At 42.5% G+C, this 12472-nt stretch overlaps 1 protein-coding gene across 19 annotated transcripts in view; it reads right to left on the bottom strand.

The window, feature by feature from the left end:
- Positions 1 to 12472, bottom strand: part of BBS9 (Bardet-Biedl syndrome 9) — a 289323-nt gene that overhangs the window by 196823 nt on the left and 80028 nt on the right. For 17 of the 19 annotated variants that reach the window (XR_013947654.1, XR_013947655.1, XM_080582937.1 and 14 more), the window contains 2 exons: positions 11089 to 11103; positions 1004 to 1144 (listed from right to left, as the gene is read on the bottom strand). Coding sequence is in view for 17 of the 19 variants with exons in the window: in XM_080582937.1 (XP_080439063.1) it covers positions 1004 to 1144; positions 11089 to 11103 (156 nt within the window). In the remaining 2 variants the exon portion in view is untranslated. The remainder of the gene's footprint in view (positions 1 to 1003; positions 1145 to 11088; positions 11104 to 12472) is intronic. The other 2 variants (XM_080582935.1, XM_080582930.1) reach the window with 1 other exon arrangement.

Below are 12472 nucleotides of genomic sequence, written 5' to 3'. Positions count from 1 at the left end.
TGATCCCTGTTTATTCATCACCCCCCCCCCCCCTTTTTCCTGCCTGTGTTATATTAAGCTAAATGAGTACTTTTCTTTTAATTCTGTTCTTCAAATCCCTAAGTAATTTTCATAGCCTTTTTCTACACTACAATTCTAAAATTGAGTTTTAATTCACCTTTAGTATCAGCAACCAGCAGTCAGTACTGTATGCCAGTACACAGTACCTTACTAGTTTTTGGCCTGGAATCATTTTGTCTAATACAGCCTAGGTTCTTATCTGTTTTTTTATGATTGTGCCACATTGTACCACAGAGTATTCATGTGGTAACTTCCACCTTCTCTATCACTTCCAAATTATGAGCACATAATTACAGCAGATTTTTTTTTCATAACATTATATTTTGCAATACTTAATTTCATTCATGTTTTTCTAGTACTATATGGCACCTAATTCCTTCTTTCTGCTACTTTAATACTCTTCTGAATATGAAACATAATTCAGTTTTGCTTATCAGAAAATATTGCTAAAGCACCTGTCTTTTTGGTCTAAAATACTAATGAAATTATTTAATAGGATCAGCTCAAGACTGATACATCAAGGACCTCACAAATCTTCCTCCAAAGCAATCATACCCGTTTCATACAACATTTACCACTTTTACTCTACCCTGCTTCCTGTATTCACATTTCACACCCACTGAACACCACCCTCCCCACCCCATAAAATGAATGCCCACGTCTCTCCCCATTACAACACTGATATTGTAATACCCACTGTGTAAAAAAAAATCTACAGTTTTACCAGAGACAGATATATTAGCCCAGATGGATTATCTAACTTGAAATGTTTTCCATCATTTCTCTCAACCCATACTTTTTAAACATCCTCATATTGTTAATTATGTTAATAATTATTGTTAATAACGTTAATACTGTTAATAATGCTTTGTTAATTATTTACTTATTCCTCCTGTCTGAGTTCCTAACAAATCTCCTATTACAGAAATTTTTTAAAACTTACCTGGAAAAATGGTGAGAAAACTGATGGGAGGTTTATTGGTATCAATAGTTATCTTGTGATTTGCTGATTTTGAAGGTTGAGCTGGAAAGCAGATTAATCGCAAAGGCAGCTTGAATTTACACTGGGCAACTTTTGGTATTCCTAAAATGAAAGAACACAAAGAATCATCTTTCCTATCTGTCTTCTGAATACAAGATACTTTACACTGCTGTCCTGAAAGAGGTATAACGTGGTATTTATAATGCAGTTAAAGAATAGCCTAAAACCAAAGCCATGTAATCTTTTGTTAACTTTCCACCTCAAATACCTTTAAATTTGAATACTTTCAATTACCTTTTCCAGTGAACATTTTCAAGTAAATGGGAAGGCAAACATTATTAGCCAAATCCACTGCATACCTGTGTTCACACCAATTAACATGTAATAAAGATTGGCAACATTTTTTTAACCCTCTAGACAAAGAATTCTATTTTAACATAGAAGAAAGCTCCATGATTGCTCCTGATACTTTGAACACAAAGTATCAAATGTGTTGAAATATATTTTTCATCAGGAATACTACCAAAGCTACCTTAAGAACACACACATTATGTTTTGTTATTTTTATGTGAAAACTGCACCTGTTCTTCATAGACATGTATCAAAAGCTATTTTTATATGACACCTTCTTTCTGACAAAAAGACAAAGGTGCACATTCACACCTTAAAAATGCCTATCCAAACTATGAGCCTGAAGAATATTACAAGGATGGAACAAATTAATGAACCTGATCTGCAAAATAAATTGCAGTAATTAGAAATTGTTATTGCATATCCTGCATGGGTAAGTTTTCTAATTTTAATAACGTCTCATCCTTTTCCTGTGGAAAAAAATAATTTTTTGTTTGTTTTTTAATCAGGATACTCACTTGTGATCAATTTGATAATAATACACTTAAAGCTGACATTACACAAACATTGCTAAATAGTGGTAGCCACTCATATAACTGAATCCCAACAGCATGTTAAGGGGAATCACAACTCCAGTTAACAGGCTTCACGGCAAAAATGTGAAATCCAAAAATTGCTGAACAGTACCTCTCTTTCAAATGAGACTCAACTACAGAAGAATAGATCTGGTTATCCGGTTTTAATGAATAATGCTCCTAAAGAATTGGGTAAGTTCTATTTGCTAAAATACTGAGTTATTATCCAGAGGTATATTAAATTTTATCTTTCAATTCACCATACAATAACATAATGTATGTAATTTATCAGAATGGTGCAAGAGAAAAGAGGAAGTTTTAACACTAACAAAAGCACATTCATCAGAATATTTCTAATTTGCAAAAATATAAGCATTATTTAAAATGGTTGACATGTCAGAAATTGCACAGTATGTTCTATGTGAAAGATGAAAATGCTAGGGGCTATGAAATATGGAATGCTTGCTCTTCTGAGCAGTCAGTTTGTATGGTTTTTGTGTTTTGTTTTTTTTTTCTTTGTTCTTGTGAGGGGGATTTTTTGATAAAGCAGCTAACAAACGTTGTTTTCTTCAGGAACAGACATCATTAGAGGGACCAATACTCACCTTATTGAGAATAGCATTAAGGTCATAGCAGCAATCAGTCATTATTTCCCCCAGAAAACATGAAATTCAAACACTAACCCCAACACTCACTCCAATAAATTTAAAATACATTTTTAGAGTGAATAAAGTAATTTACTGCCATGGATAATACAAAGGCAGAAAAGTCATGAAACTGACAGCTATGCAAATGTTGTCAGTCATGTAAGCTGAGAAGTTTAGTATAAAAACAACACTCATCCATTCATAGTCATCTAAAACCTTTTCGCTAACATTCTTTGTTGGCTTGCTGCTTCACAGATCTCCTGCAAAGAAAAATTATTTCAAAGACTTGTCTTGGGTTGGAGAGGGGTTGTTACTAGAAGTCTCAGATTCATCTTTGTAGTTGTCAATTCATTAATTCTTTTGGCTGTCTAATAATACCTCCAAGTAGCTATTCTGCACCACCTTAAAACAAATTATAAAAATAAAAATAAAAAAATCAGTGTAAAGCCAGCAGAAAACTCAAAACAGGCCCCCAAATTAGAATATCTATGGGTTCCAAGGAAAATTCCTTAAAAAATACTTGACAGTAAATCCATGACCTTCCGGAATGATTCATTCAAACATACCTTCACAGTCGGATGGAAAAATTAATTAAAATATTATACTGATGACAACATAATACAAACATCTTAGAGACTGTTGTCAACAGGAAAATATTAGTAACAAAACTACCCCAAAAGATTTTGAAATATTTTTATTTTTAAAACAAGATGTTCTTCTCATTTCAAAGCAACTTTTCCTAGACAACCTGCTCTAAATCTGCCTCACCATAAACAAAGTTTTTCATTATTTCAGAGAAAATTTGAATCAAAATTAAATCAAATAATATCTGGCTATGGAGATCTCTAGTTGATGAGTCCAAAAAAACTGTATACCTAAGAAAGCCAAACCAAAAAGCTCCAGCAAAATTTACCACTGCAGTGAAAATATTGGGATTCCCAGTATTCTTATTGAGATTCCCAATATTCTTATTGGGAAATACTTTTAGAATGTTTTGTTAGGTCTGCTAGAGTAATTTTAAATGGTAGTATGGAAGCCCAAAACAGTAACAAAGTGTGGGAGCCAGAACTTCCTCAATCCTTTGGTGTTTTTGTCTAGTTATAGATCTTATTTCATCTAGAGTTGTGATACACTTGATACAGTTTCATGATACAGTTTCAGCACTGTAGTAATGAAGAAAATGTGAAAAAACTCTTCAGATTCTCTTTGCCATATATAGAAATAAAAATTCTAATATGAAATGCAACACAAATTTTGTAACAGGTTACCTCATAATAATAGTATTATTTGAAGACAGACATACCATGCACTTACCTTACAAAAGTAACAGAACACACACACTGTTGTTACAATTTCACTTCTAAATTACTCAGGTGATCAGTCCCGGGGCATACACTTTCTGCAGCGGAGCAGGGGATCGAGGCGGGCAGAGCTTTTTTTCCGGCATCGAGGCCACTCGAGGCAGCTGAGAGAGCTGACAGCACCCGTCAGCCCTCACGACTGAGGCTGATCAGGCCAGGAGGAGCCAGCAGTGCCTGCTCCCCGGCCATACAGAGGCAGCCCCTAGGGAGTGCAGCAAACAGGATGGGGGAACAGGGCATGGGGCTGCAGTTTGCGCTGGCAGTATGGGCTCGGACAGCGCAGAGCATCCCTCCCCACTCAGGAGAACAACTCATCTACCGGCTGTCTACCTATAGCTAAACCGCCATGGTCTGCACTAGGCAGAAAGCTCTTTCTAGAAAGTCTGTGGCGATCCAGACGGAGTGCCTGCTCAAAAATGTGGCAGTTCAGATCTCTGGATGCAGGGAGTTCCTGAGCCTGTTGCTGCCATCTGAGGGTGGCAGAGGCACTGTGTGTGTGAGGTGTGAGCAGGTGGATGACCTGGTCAGCCTGGTGGCAGAGCTCAAGGAGGAGGTAGAGAGGTTAAGGGCTATCAGGGAGTGTGAGCAGGAGACAGACTGGTGGAGCAACTTCCTGCCAGGCCTGAAACAAAGGCACCGGGGTAAGACACCCCAAACAGGGGCGGACCCCCTGTCCTGTCGAGCAGAGGGAGGGGACCTAGGAGATGAGGAGGAATGGAAACAAGTCCCTGCTTGGCATCACAGACAACCCCCCTCCCTACTGGCCTCACCTTCTCAGGAGCTCTTACACAACAGGTTTGAGGCCTTGGAGCTTGAGAGACTGGTGGGTGAGGATGTGGTCGAAAGTCCACCAAGGAGGTTGCCTAGGGCAAAGAAGTTGACTCTACGCCTCAAGACTGCCTCCACCAAGAAAGAAAGAAGGGTAATCGTTGTAGGCGACTCCCTTCTCAGGGGAACAGAGGGCCCTATATGTTGGCCTGACCCTACCCATAGGGAAGTCTGCTGCCTCCCTCGGGCCTGGGTCAGGGACATTGCCAGAAACCTTCCCAACCTGGTTCACCCCTCTGACTACTATCCTCTATTATTAGTCCAGGCTGGCAGCAATGAAATTGCTGAGAGAAGCCTGAAGGCTATCAAGCAGGACTTCAGGGGACAGGGGCGCTTAGTAGATGGAGCAGAAGTACAGGTGGTGGTTTCCTCCATCCCTACAGTGGCAGGGAGGGGTACAGAGAGGACACGGAAAGCCCACCTGATAAACACGTGGCTTAGAGGTTGGTGCCAACACAGAAATTTTGGGGTTTTTGACCACAGGGCATTTTACTTGGCACCTGGCCTGTTAGCTGCAGATGGGTTCCACCTATCTCTTAGGGGAAAATGGATCCTAGCCCAGGAGCTGGCAGGGCTCATTGAGAGGGCTTTAAACTAGGTAAGAAGGGGGACAGGGATGAAATAAGGCTCGTTAGAGGTGAGCCAGGGGGAACAATGCCAGGGCCGCGAGAGAAAGCAATGGCCCAACTGAAGTGCATCTACACTAATGCACGCAGCATGGGCAACAAACAAGAGGAGCTGGAAGCCATCATGTGGCAGGCAAGCTATGACTTGGTTGCCATCACTGAAACGTGGTGGGACTACTCCAATGACTGGAGTGCTGCAATGACTGGCTATAGGCTCTTCAGAAGGGACAGGCAGCACAGAAGGGGTGGTGGTGTGGGTCTCCATATTAGAGAGTGTTTTGATGTTGTTGAACTTGAGGCTGGGAATGATAAGGTTGAGTTCCTATGGGTTAGGATCAATGGGAAAGCCAACAAGGCAAGCATCCTGGTGGGGGTCTGTTATAGACCACCAAACCAGGATGAGGAGATGGATGAGGTGTTCTACAAGCAGCTGGCAGAAGTTGCACAATCTCCAGCATTTGTTCTCATGGGGGACTTCAACTTCCTAGATATTTGCTGGAAATACAACACAGCTCAGAGGAAGCAGTTTAGGAGGTTCCTGGAGATCGTGGAAGATAGTTTCCTGATGCAGCTGGTGAGAGAGCCTACCAGGGGAGGTGTCCCGCTAGACCTTCTGCTCACAAACAGAGAAGGACTGGTGGGAGATGTGGTGGTCAGGAGCTGTCTTGGGCAGCTTGACCATGAAATGGTAGAGTTTTCTATTCTTGGCGAAGTCAGAAGGAGGATCAGTAAAACTGCTATCTCGGACTTCCAGAGGGCAGACTTTGAGCTGTTCAGGACACTGGTTGGCAAAGTCCCTTGGGAGGAGGTTCTGAAGGGCAAAGGAGCCCAGGAAGGCTGGGCACTCGTCACGAAGGAAATTTCAGGAAGGAAAGGCTCAGGAGCGGTCTGTCACCACGTGCCCAAAGACAAGCCAACGCGGAAGAAGACCGGCCTGGCTGAAAAGAGAACTGTGGCTAGAGGGTAGGAAGAAAAAGAGGGTTTATGACCTTTGGAAAAGAGGGCAGGCCACTCAGGAGGACTATAAGGATGTTATAAGGATGTGCAGGGACAAAATTAGAAAGGCCAAAGCTCATCTGGAGCTCAGTCTGGCTACTGCTGTTAAAGAAAACAAAAAATGTTTTTATAAATACATAAACACAAAAAGGACTAAGGAGAATCTCCATCCTTTACTGGATGCGGGGGAAACTTAGTTACAAAAGATGAGGAAAAGGCTGAGGTGCTCAATGCTTTCTTTGCCTCTGTCTTTAGCAGCAAGACCACTTGTTCTCTGGGTACCCTGAGCTGGTGGAAGGGGATGGGGAGCAGGATGCGGCCCTCGCTATCCATGAGGAAATGGTTGGCAACCTGCTACAGCACTTAGATGTATGCAAGTCGATGGGGCCGGATAGGATCCACCTGAGGGTACTGAGAGAACTGGCGGAGGAGCTGGCCAAGACGCTTTCCATCATTTATCGGCAGTCCTGGTTATCAGGGGAGGTCCCAGTCGACTGGCGGCTAGCAAATGTGACGCCCATCTACAAGAGGGGCCGGAGGGTGGACCTGGGAAACTATAGGTCTGTTAGTTTGACCTCAGTGCCAGGGAAGCTCATGGAGCAGATTATCTTGAGTGTCCTCACGCGGCACTTGCAGGGCAACCAGGCGATCAGGCCCAGTCAGCATGGGTTTATGAAAGGTAGGTCCTGCTTGACGAACCTGATCTCCTTCTATGACCAAGTGACGCGCTTGGTGGATGAGGGGAAGGCTGTGGATGTGATCTACCTTGACTTCAGTAAGGCTTTTGACACCATTTCCCACAGTATTCTCCTCAAGAAACTGGCTGATCGTGGCTTGGACTGGTGTATGCTTCATTGGGTTAAAAACTGGCTGGATGGCCGGGCCCAAAGAGTCATGGTGAATGGAGTTAAATCCAGTTGGAGGCCGGTCACTAGCGGAGTCCACCAGGGCTCAGTACTGGGGCCAGTTCTCTTTAATATCTTTATCAATGATCAGGATGAGGGGATTGGTTGCACCCTCAGTAAGTTTGCAGACGACACCAAGTTAGGTGCATGTGTTGATCCACTCGAGGGTATGATCATGTGTTGATCTGCTCTGCAGGAGGATCTGGATAGGCTGGACTGATGGGCTGAGGTCAACTGCATGAAGTTCAACAAGTCCAAGTGCCGGTCCTGCACCTGGGGCGCAACAACCCCAAGCAGAGCTACAGGCTGGGAGATGAGTGATTGGAAAGCTGCCTGGCAGAGGAGGACCTGGGAGTATTGGTTGATAGTTGGCTGAATATGAGCCAGCAGTGTGCTCAGGTGGCCAAGAAGGCCAACAGCATCCTGGCTTGTATAAGAAGCAGTGTGGCCAGTAGGACTAGGGAAGTGATTGTCCCCCTGTACTCGGCTCTGGTGAGGCCGCACCTCGAGTACTGTGTTCAGTTTTGAGCCCCTCACTACAAGAAGGACATCGAGGTGCTCGAGAGTCCAGAGAAGGATGACAAAGCTGGTGAGGGGTCTGGAGAACAAGTCTTATGAGGAGCGGCTGAGGGAGCAGGGGTTGTTTAGCCTGGAGAAGAGGAGGCTCAGGGGCGACCTTATCACTCTCTACAGGTACCTTAAAGGAAGCTGTAGCGAGGTGGGGATTGGTCTGTTCTCCCACGTGCCCAGTGACAGGATGAGAGGGAATGGGCTAAAGTTGCACCAGAGGAGGTCTAGGTTGGATATTACGAAAAAATTGTTAAATGAAAGGGTTGTTAGGCATTGGAATGGGCTGCCCAGGGAAGTGGTTGAGTCACCATCCCTAGAGGTCTTTGAAAGACGTTTAGATGTAGAGCTTAATGACATGGTTTAGTGGAGGACTTGTTAGTGTTAGGTCAGAGGTTGGACTAGGTGATCTTGGAGGTCTCTTCCAACCTAGATTCTGTGATTCATTCATCTTAATCATGTCAATTACAACATCTGATACACATAAAAAAGCATTCAAGTTAAGATCTTTAATTTAGGATGGAAAAAGTTAAGAGAATTCATAGAATCATAGAATACCCCAAGTTGGAAGGGACCCATAAGGATCATCAAGTCCAAATCCTGGCACCGCACAGGTCTGCCCAAAAGTTTAGACCATGTGACTAAGTGCACAGTCCAATCGCTTCTTAAATTCAGACAGGCTTGGTGCAGTGAATACTTCACTGGGGAGCCTGTTCCAGTGTGCGACCACCCTTTCGGTGAAGAACCTCTTCCTGCTGTCCAGCCTAAACTTCCCCTGCCTCAGCTTAACACCATTCCCGCGGGTCCTGTCACTGGTGATAATGGAGAATAGGTCCCCTGCCTCTCCACTCCCCCTCGCGAGAAAGCTGTAGACTGCGATGAGGTCCCCCCTCAGCCTCCTCTTCTCCAGGCTGAACAAGCCAAGTGACCTCAGCCTCTCCTCATACGTCTTACCCTCTAGGCCCTTCGTCAACCATCTTCGTCGCCCTCCTCTGGAGGCTCTCCAACAGTTTAATGTCCTTTTTGTACTGTGGTGCCCAGAACTGCACACAGTACTCGAGGTGAGGCCGCACCAGCGCAGAGTAGAGCGGGACAATCACTTCCCTTGACCGACTAGCAATGCCGTGCTTGATGCATCCCAGGATATGGTTGGCCCTCCTGGCTGCCAGGGCACACTGCTGGCTCATATTCAACTTGCTGTCAACCACAACCCCCAGATCCCTCTCTGCGGGGCTGCTCTCCAGCGTCTCGTCGCCTAGTCTGTACGTACAGACAGGGTTGCCCCGTCCCAGGTGCAGGACCCGGCACTTGCTTTTGTTAAACTTCATGTGGTTGGTGTTCGCCCAGCTCTCCAATCTGTCCAGATCTCTCTGCAAGGCCCTTCCACCCTCATCCGAGTCCACAACTCCTCCAAGTTTGATGTCGTCGGCAAATTTGCTCAAAACACCTTCTAGTCCTACATCCAAATCATTTATAAAAACATTGAAGAGGACTGGCCCTAAAATGGAGCCTTGAGGGACCCCAGTAGTGACCATCCGCCAGCCAGATGTGGCCCCATTTACCACAACCCTTTGAGCCCTGCCCGTCAGCCAATTGCTCACCCATCACATGATGTTTTTGTTTAGCTGTATGCTGGACATTTTGTCCAGTAGGATCCTATGGGAAACCGTGTCAAAAGCTTTGCTGAAGTCCAAAAAGATCACATCAGCTGGTCGACCTTGATCGACTAGATGGGTGATCCTATCATAAAAGGAAATCAAATTTGTTAGGCAGGACCTACCCCTCATGAACCCATGCTGGCTGGGACCAATGACTGCATTGTCCCCCAGGTGCGCTTCAATAACTTCAAGGATCATCCTCTCCATAATTTTACCAGGCGCTGACGTGAGACTGACAGGCCTGTAATTGCTAGGGTCTTCTTTCTTACCCTTCTTGAAAATTGGCACAACATTTGCCAGCTTCCAGTCCACTGGGACCTCTCCAGATTCCCAAGATCGTTGAAAAATAATTGAGAGAGGTCCCATGATGACGTCAGCCAGCTCTTTAAGCACCCTGGGATGAATCCCATCCGGACCCATGGACTTGTATGGATCCAGGTGGAGCAGCAAATCCCGCACACGTTCAGGGTCGGTTGGGAGTTTGTCATTCCCACCGTCATGGTCCTCCAGCTCAGGGTACCCTGGGTCGCAAAGCCCATCATCAGTGTTGAAGACAGAGGCGAAGAAGGCATTAAACGTCTCTGCTTTGCCTATGTCATTGTCTGTGAGGAGACCCTCCCCATCTAGTAGTGGACCTATGTTTTCTTTGGTTCTCCTTTTTCTGTTCACATATCTAAAAAAAACTTTTTTATCGTCTCCCACAGACATGACCAGCTTCAACTCTAGTTGGGCTTTGGCCACACAAATTTTCTCCCTACAAACACGAACAGCATCCAGAACATTCAAACCTTTTTCTGGTATTGATGATATGAATTTATCTAGTTTAGTGCACCTTAGAGTAACCCAAAAGAAATTTTGCCAGGGAGAATTCACTGTGTGCCACAGTACTCTCTTAATCATCAACAGGTTTCAATATTGAGTACAAACGTCTTAAAGCATAAAATCCAAATCCTCCGTTTTAGAATGTCACCCTTTCCGATTATATACATTTATTTTACATATTTAATTTATTATTGTTATAGTATTTTAAACTTTGTGGAGGTTAAAGACCTGCCACAGGGAAATAAATATTCTTGCCAAGAGCAGTATTTTGCTGAGAATGGTTCAAGCACCTATTTCCTGTACAGCATCTCGAGAACCCCTGAAATATGCAGAAACCAGATGAGGAAGAGAACCATTAACAGAGTTATCTACTTTTTCACTTCTCTTAGTATGCTCATATGTTCTCATATATTCTATGGTACATATATGTTCTCATGTATTCTATGGTACATATGTTGAAGTGTGACATACTTCAGCAAATGTCTTTACTACTTTCCTACTTTCCCCATGGATTTTATTTTTCTTATTTCTAAGCCTCATTCACTTTCAAATTTCTCAAATATTCATGCCTTCATAGCACCATCTAACCTAGGAAAGTAAAAAAGTGTATAGAAATAATAGGGAAAGTAACAGCTCACTTCCAAATACACTTTTATTCAGTATATACTCTCGCTCATGAGATCATTAAAATCTGCATTTTTTTCACTCACCTTCAGGATTGAGCTCTACAGTATAACCAGCAATGGCACAAAAGGAAAAAAAGAAGAAAACATAAGATGCTACTCAAATAAGAGAAAAAGGAAAATGTAGTAACAGGTTTTAAAAAACTTAAGCCATGTTCGTTAAGTAGACAATACATAAAAACCTAATACTAGCCAAAAAACAGACATAAGACCACATTCATCCATAGCACAATCCTATCCAACTGAGTGACTCATTAACCTTCCGCAGTATGAATCCCACAGAGATACACTGAAGACTGATTTGGCCACAAACACAGTATCTTAAAAACAAAAGAGGAAAAGGTCTCTATTCAGATAAAATGAAGTCAGAAAGGCAGTTAATTTTTGTGTGCTAGGACATTACTTAAGGATTTAATTGCCTTGTACAAGCAGCATAAGCACTGGTATCAGTATATAATTGAACAGAATTATCCCAGCTTAATAATTTTAATGAATATCCAAAATTTAGTAAGATATTAACATTTATGCTCTTTTATTTAGAAGTCTTGTAAATTAAAAAAAAAAATCTTTAATGATAGAAAGTTTCTTCTACACTTTACAGATTTTGTTAGATGTCATCTTCCGGGGATTTTTTTATTGTATATAAGCAAACATATTCAAGATACAAGATTTCTTTGCTTTCCTAACCTTGCAAAATTCAACTTAATAATTAAAAATATAAGTTTAGGTAATATCACCTGAATGGAATAATAATAAATTCATTTGACTATGAGAAATATCATTTAAATTTGATATTTTCATCTTTCAAAGCAAAATCACAGAAGCAAAGCTAGCAAAAGATAAAGCACACTTGCAGAATAGGAGGATGCAAGACACTCAAAAGTATACTACTTATAGTCACACTACACAAGCTGTCTAAATCCACATCACTTTAAACTGGGTGCTTAGGAAGTTACAGAAATTCATTCACAAGGAATAAATAGTTTGAGGGTCACAATACAGGAGGACTGAAGTTGTACTAGGTGTTTGTGCAGGCTTTCAAAAAAAAAAAAAAAAACGTGATGAATATCCTTTTCCTCCCCCTCCTCTGCACATATCTTCAAGCCTAGTCTAACAAGAGTAAGATTAAGTTCTTCAAAAAACATGAGTTTCACTTTTGTCTAGAAGTAGATAAATATTTTAACAATCAACACACAACGTAGACTGTCATCATAAATACCATGTTTCAAGTGAGATGTGATGTGAAGTAAATGCTTAAATAAAAGTGCTTACATAGGATAATGTACTCAAGATCACCACCCCTCAGAAGCTCTAGCTCCACATGCATTTCTTTGATGCTAGCCCACTCCATATCACCCTTCTTTTTGTGCTGGCACAGCTCCCTGTGTTTGCACAATGAACCAAATCAGCA

This window comes from Anser brachyrhynchus (genome assembly GCF_964034855.1).
Source record: "Anser brachyrhynchus genome assembly, chromosome: 2".
Taxonomy (NCBI): domain Eukaryota; kingdom Metazoa; phylum Chordata; class Aves; order Anseriformes; family Anatidae; genus Anser; species Anser brachyrhynchus.
Note: the sequence above shows the minus strand (reverse complement) of the source record. Positions and strands in the feature narration are given on the sequence as shown.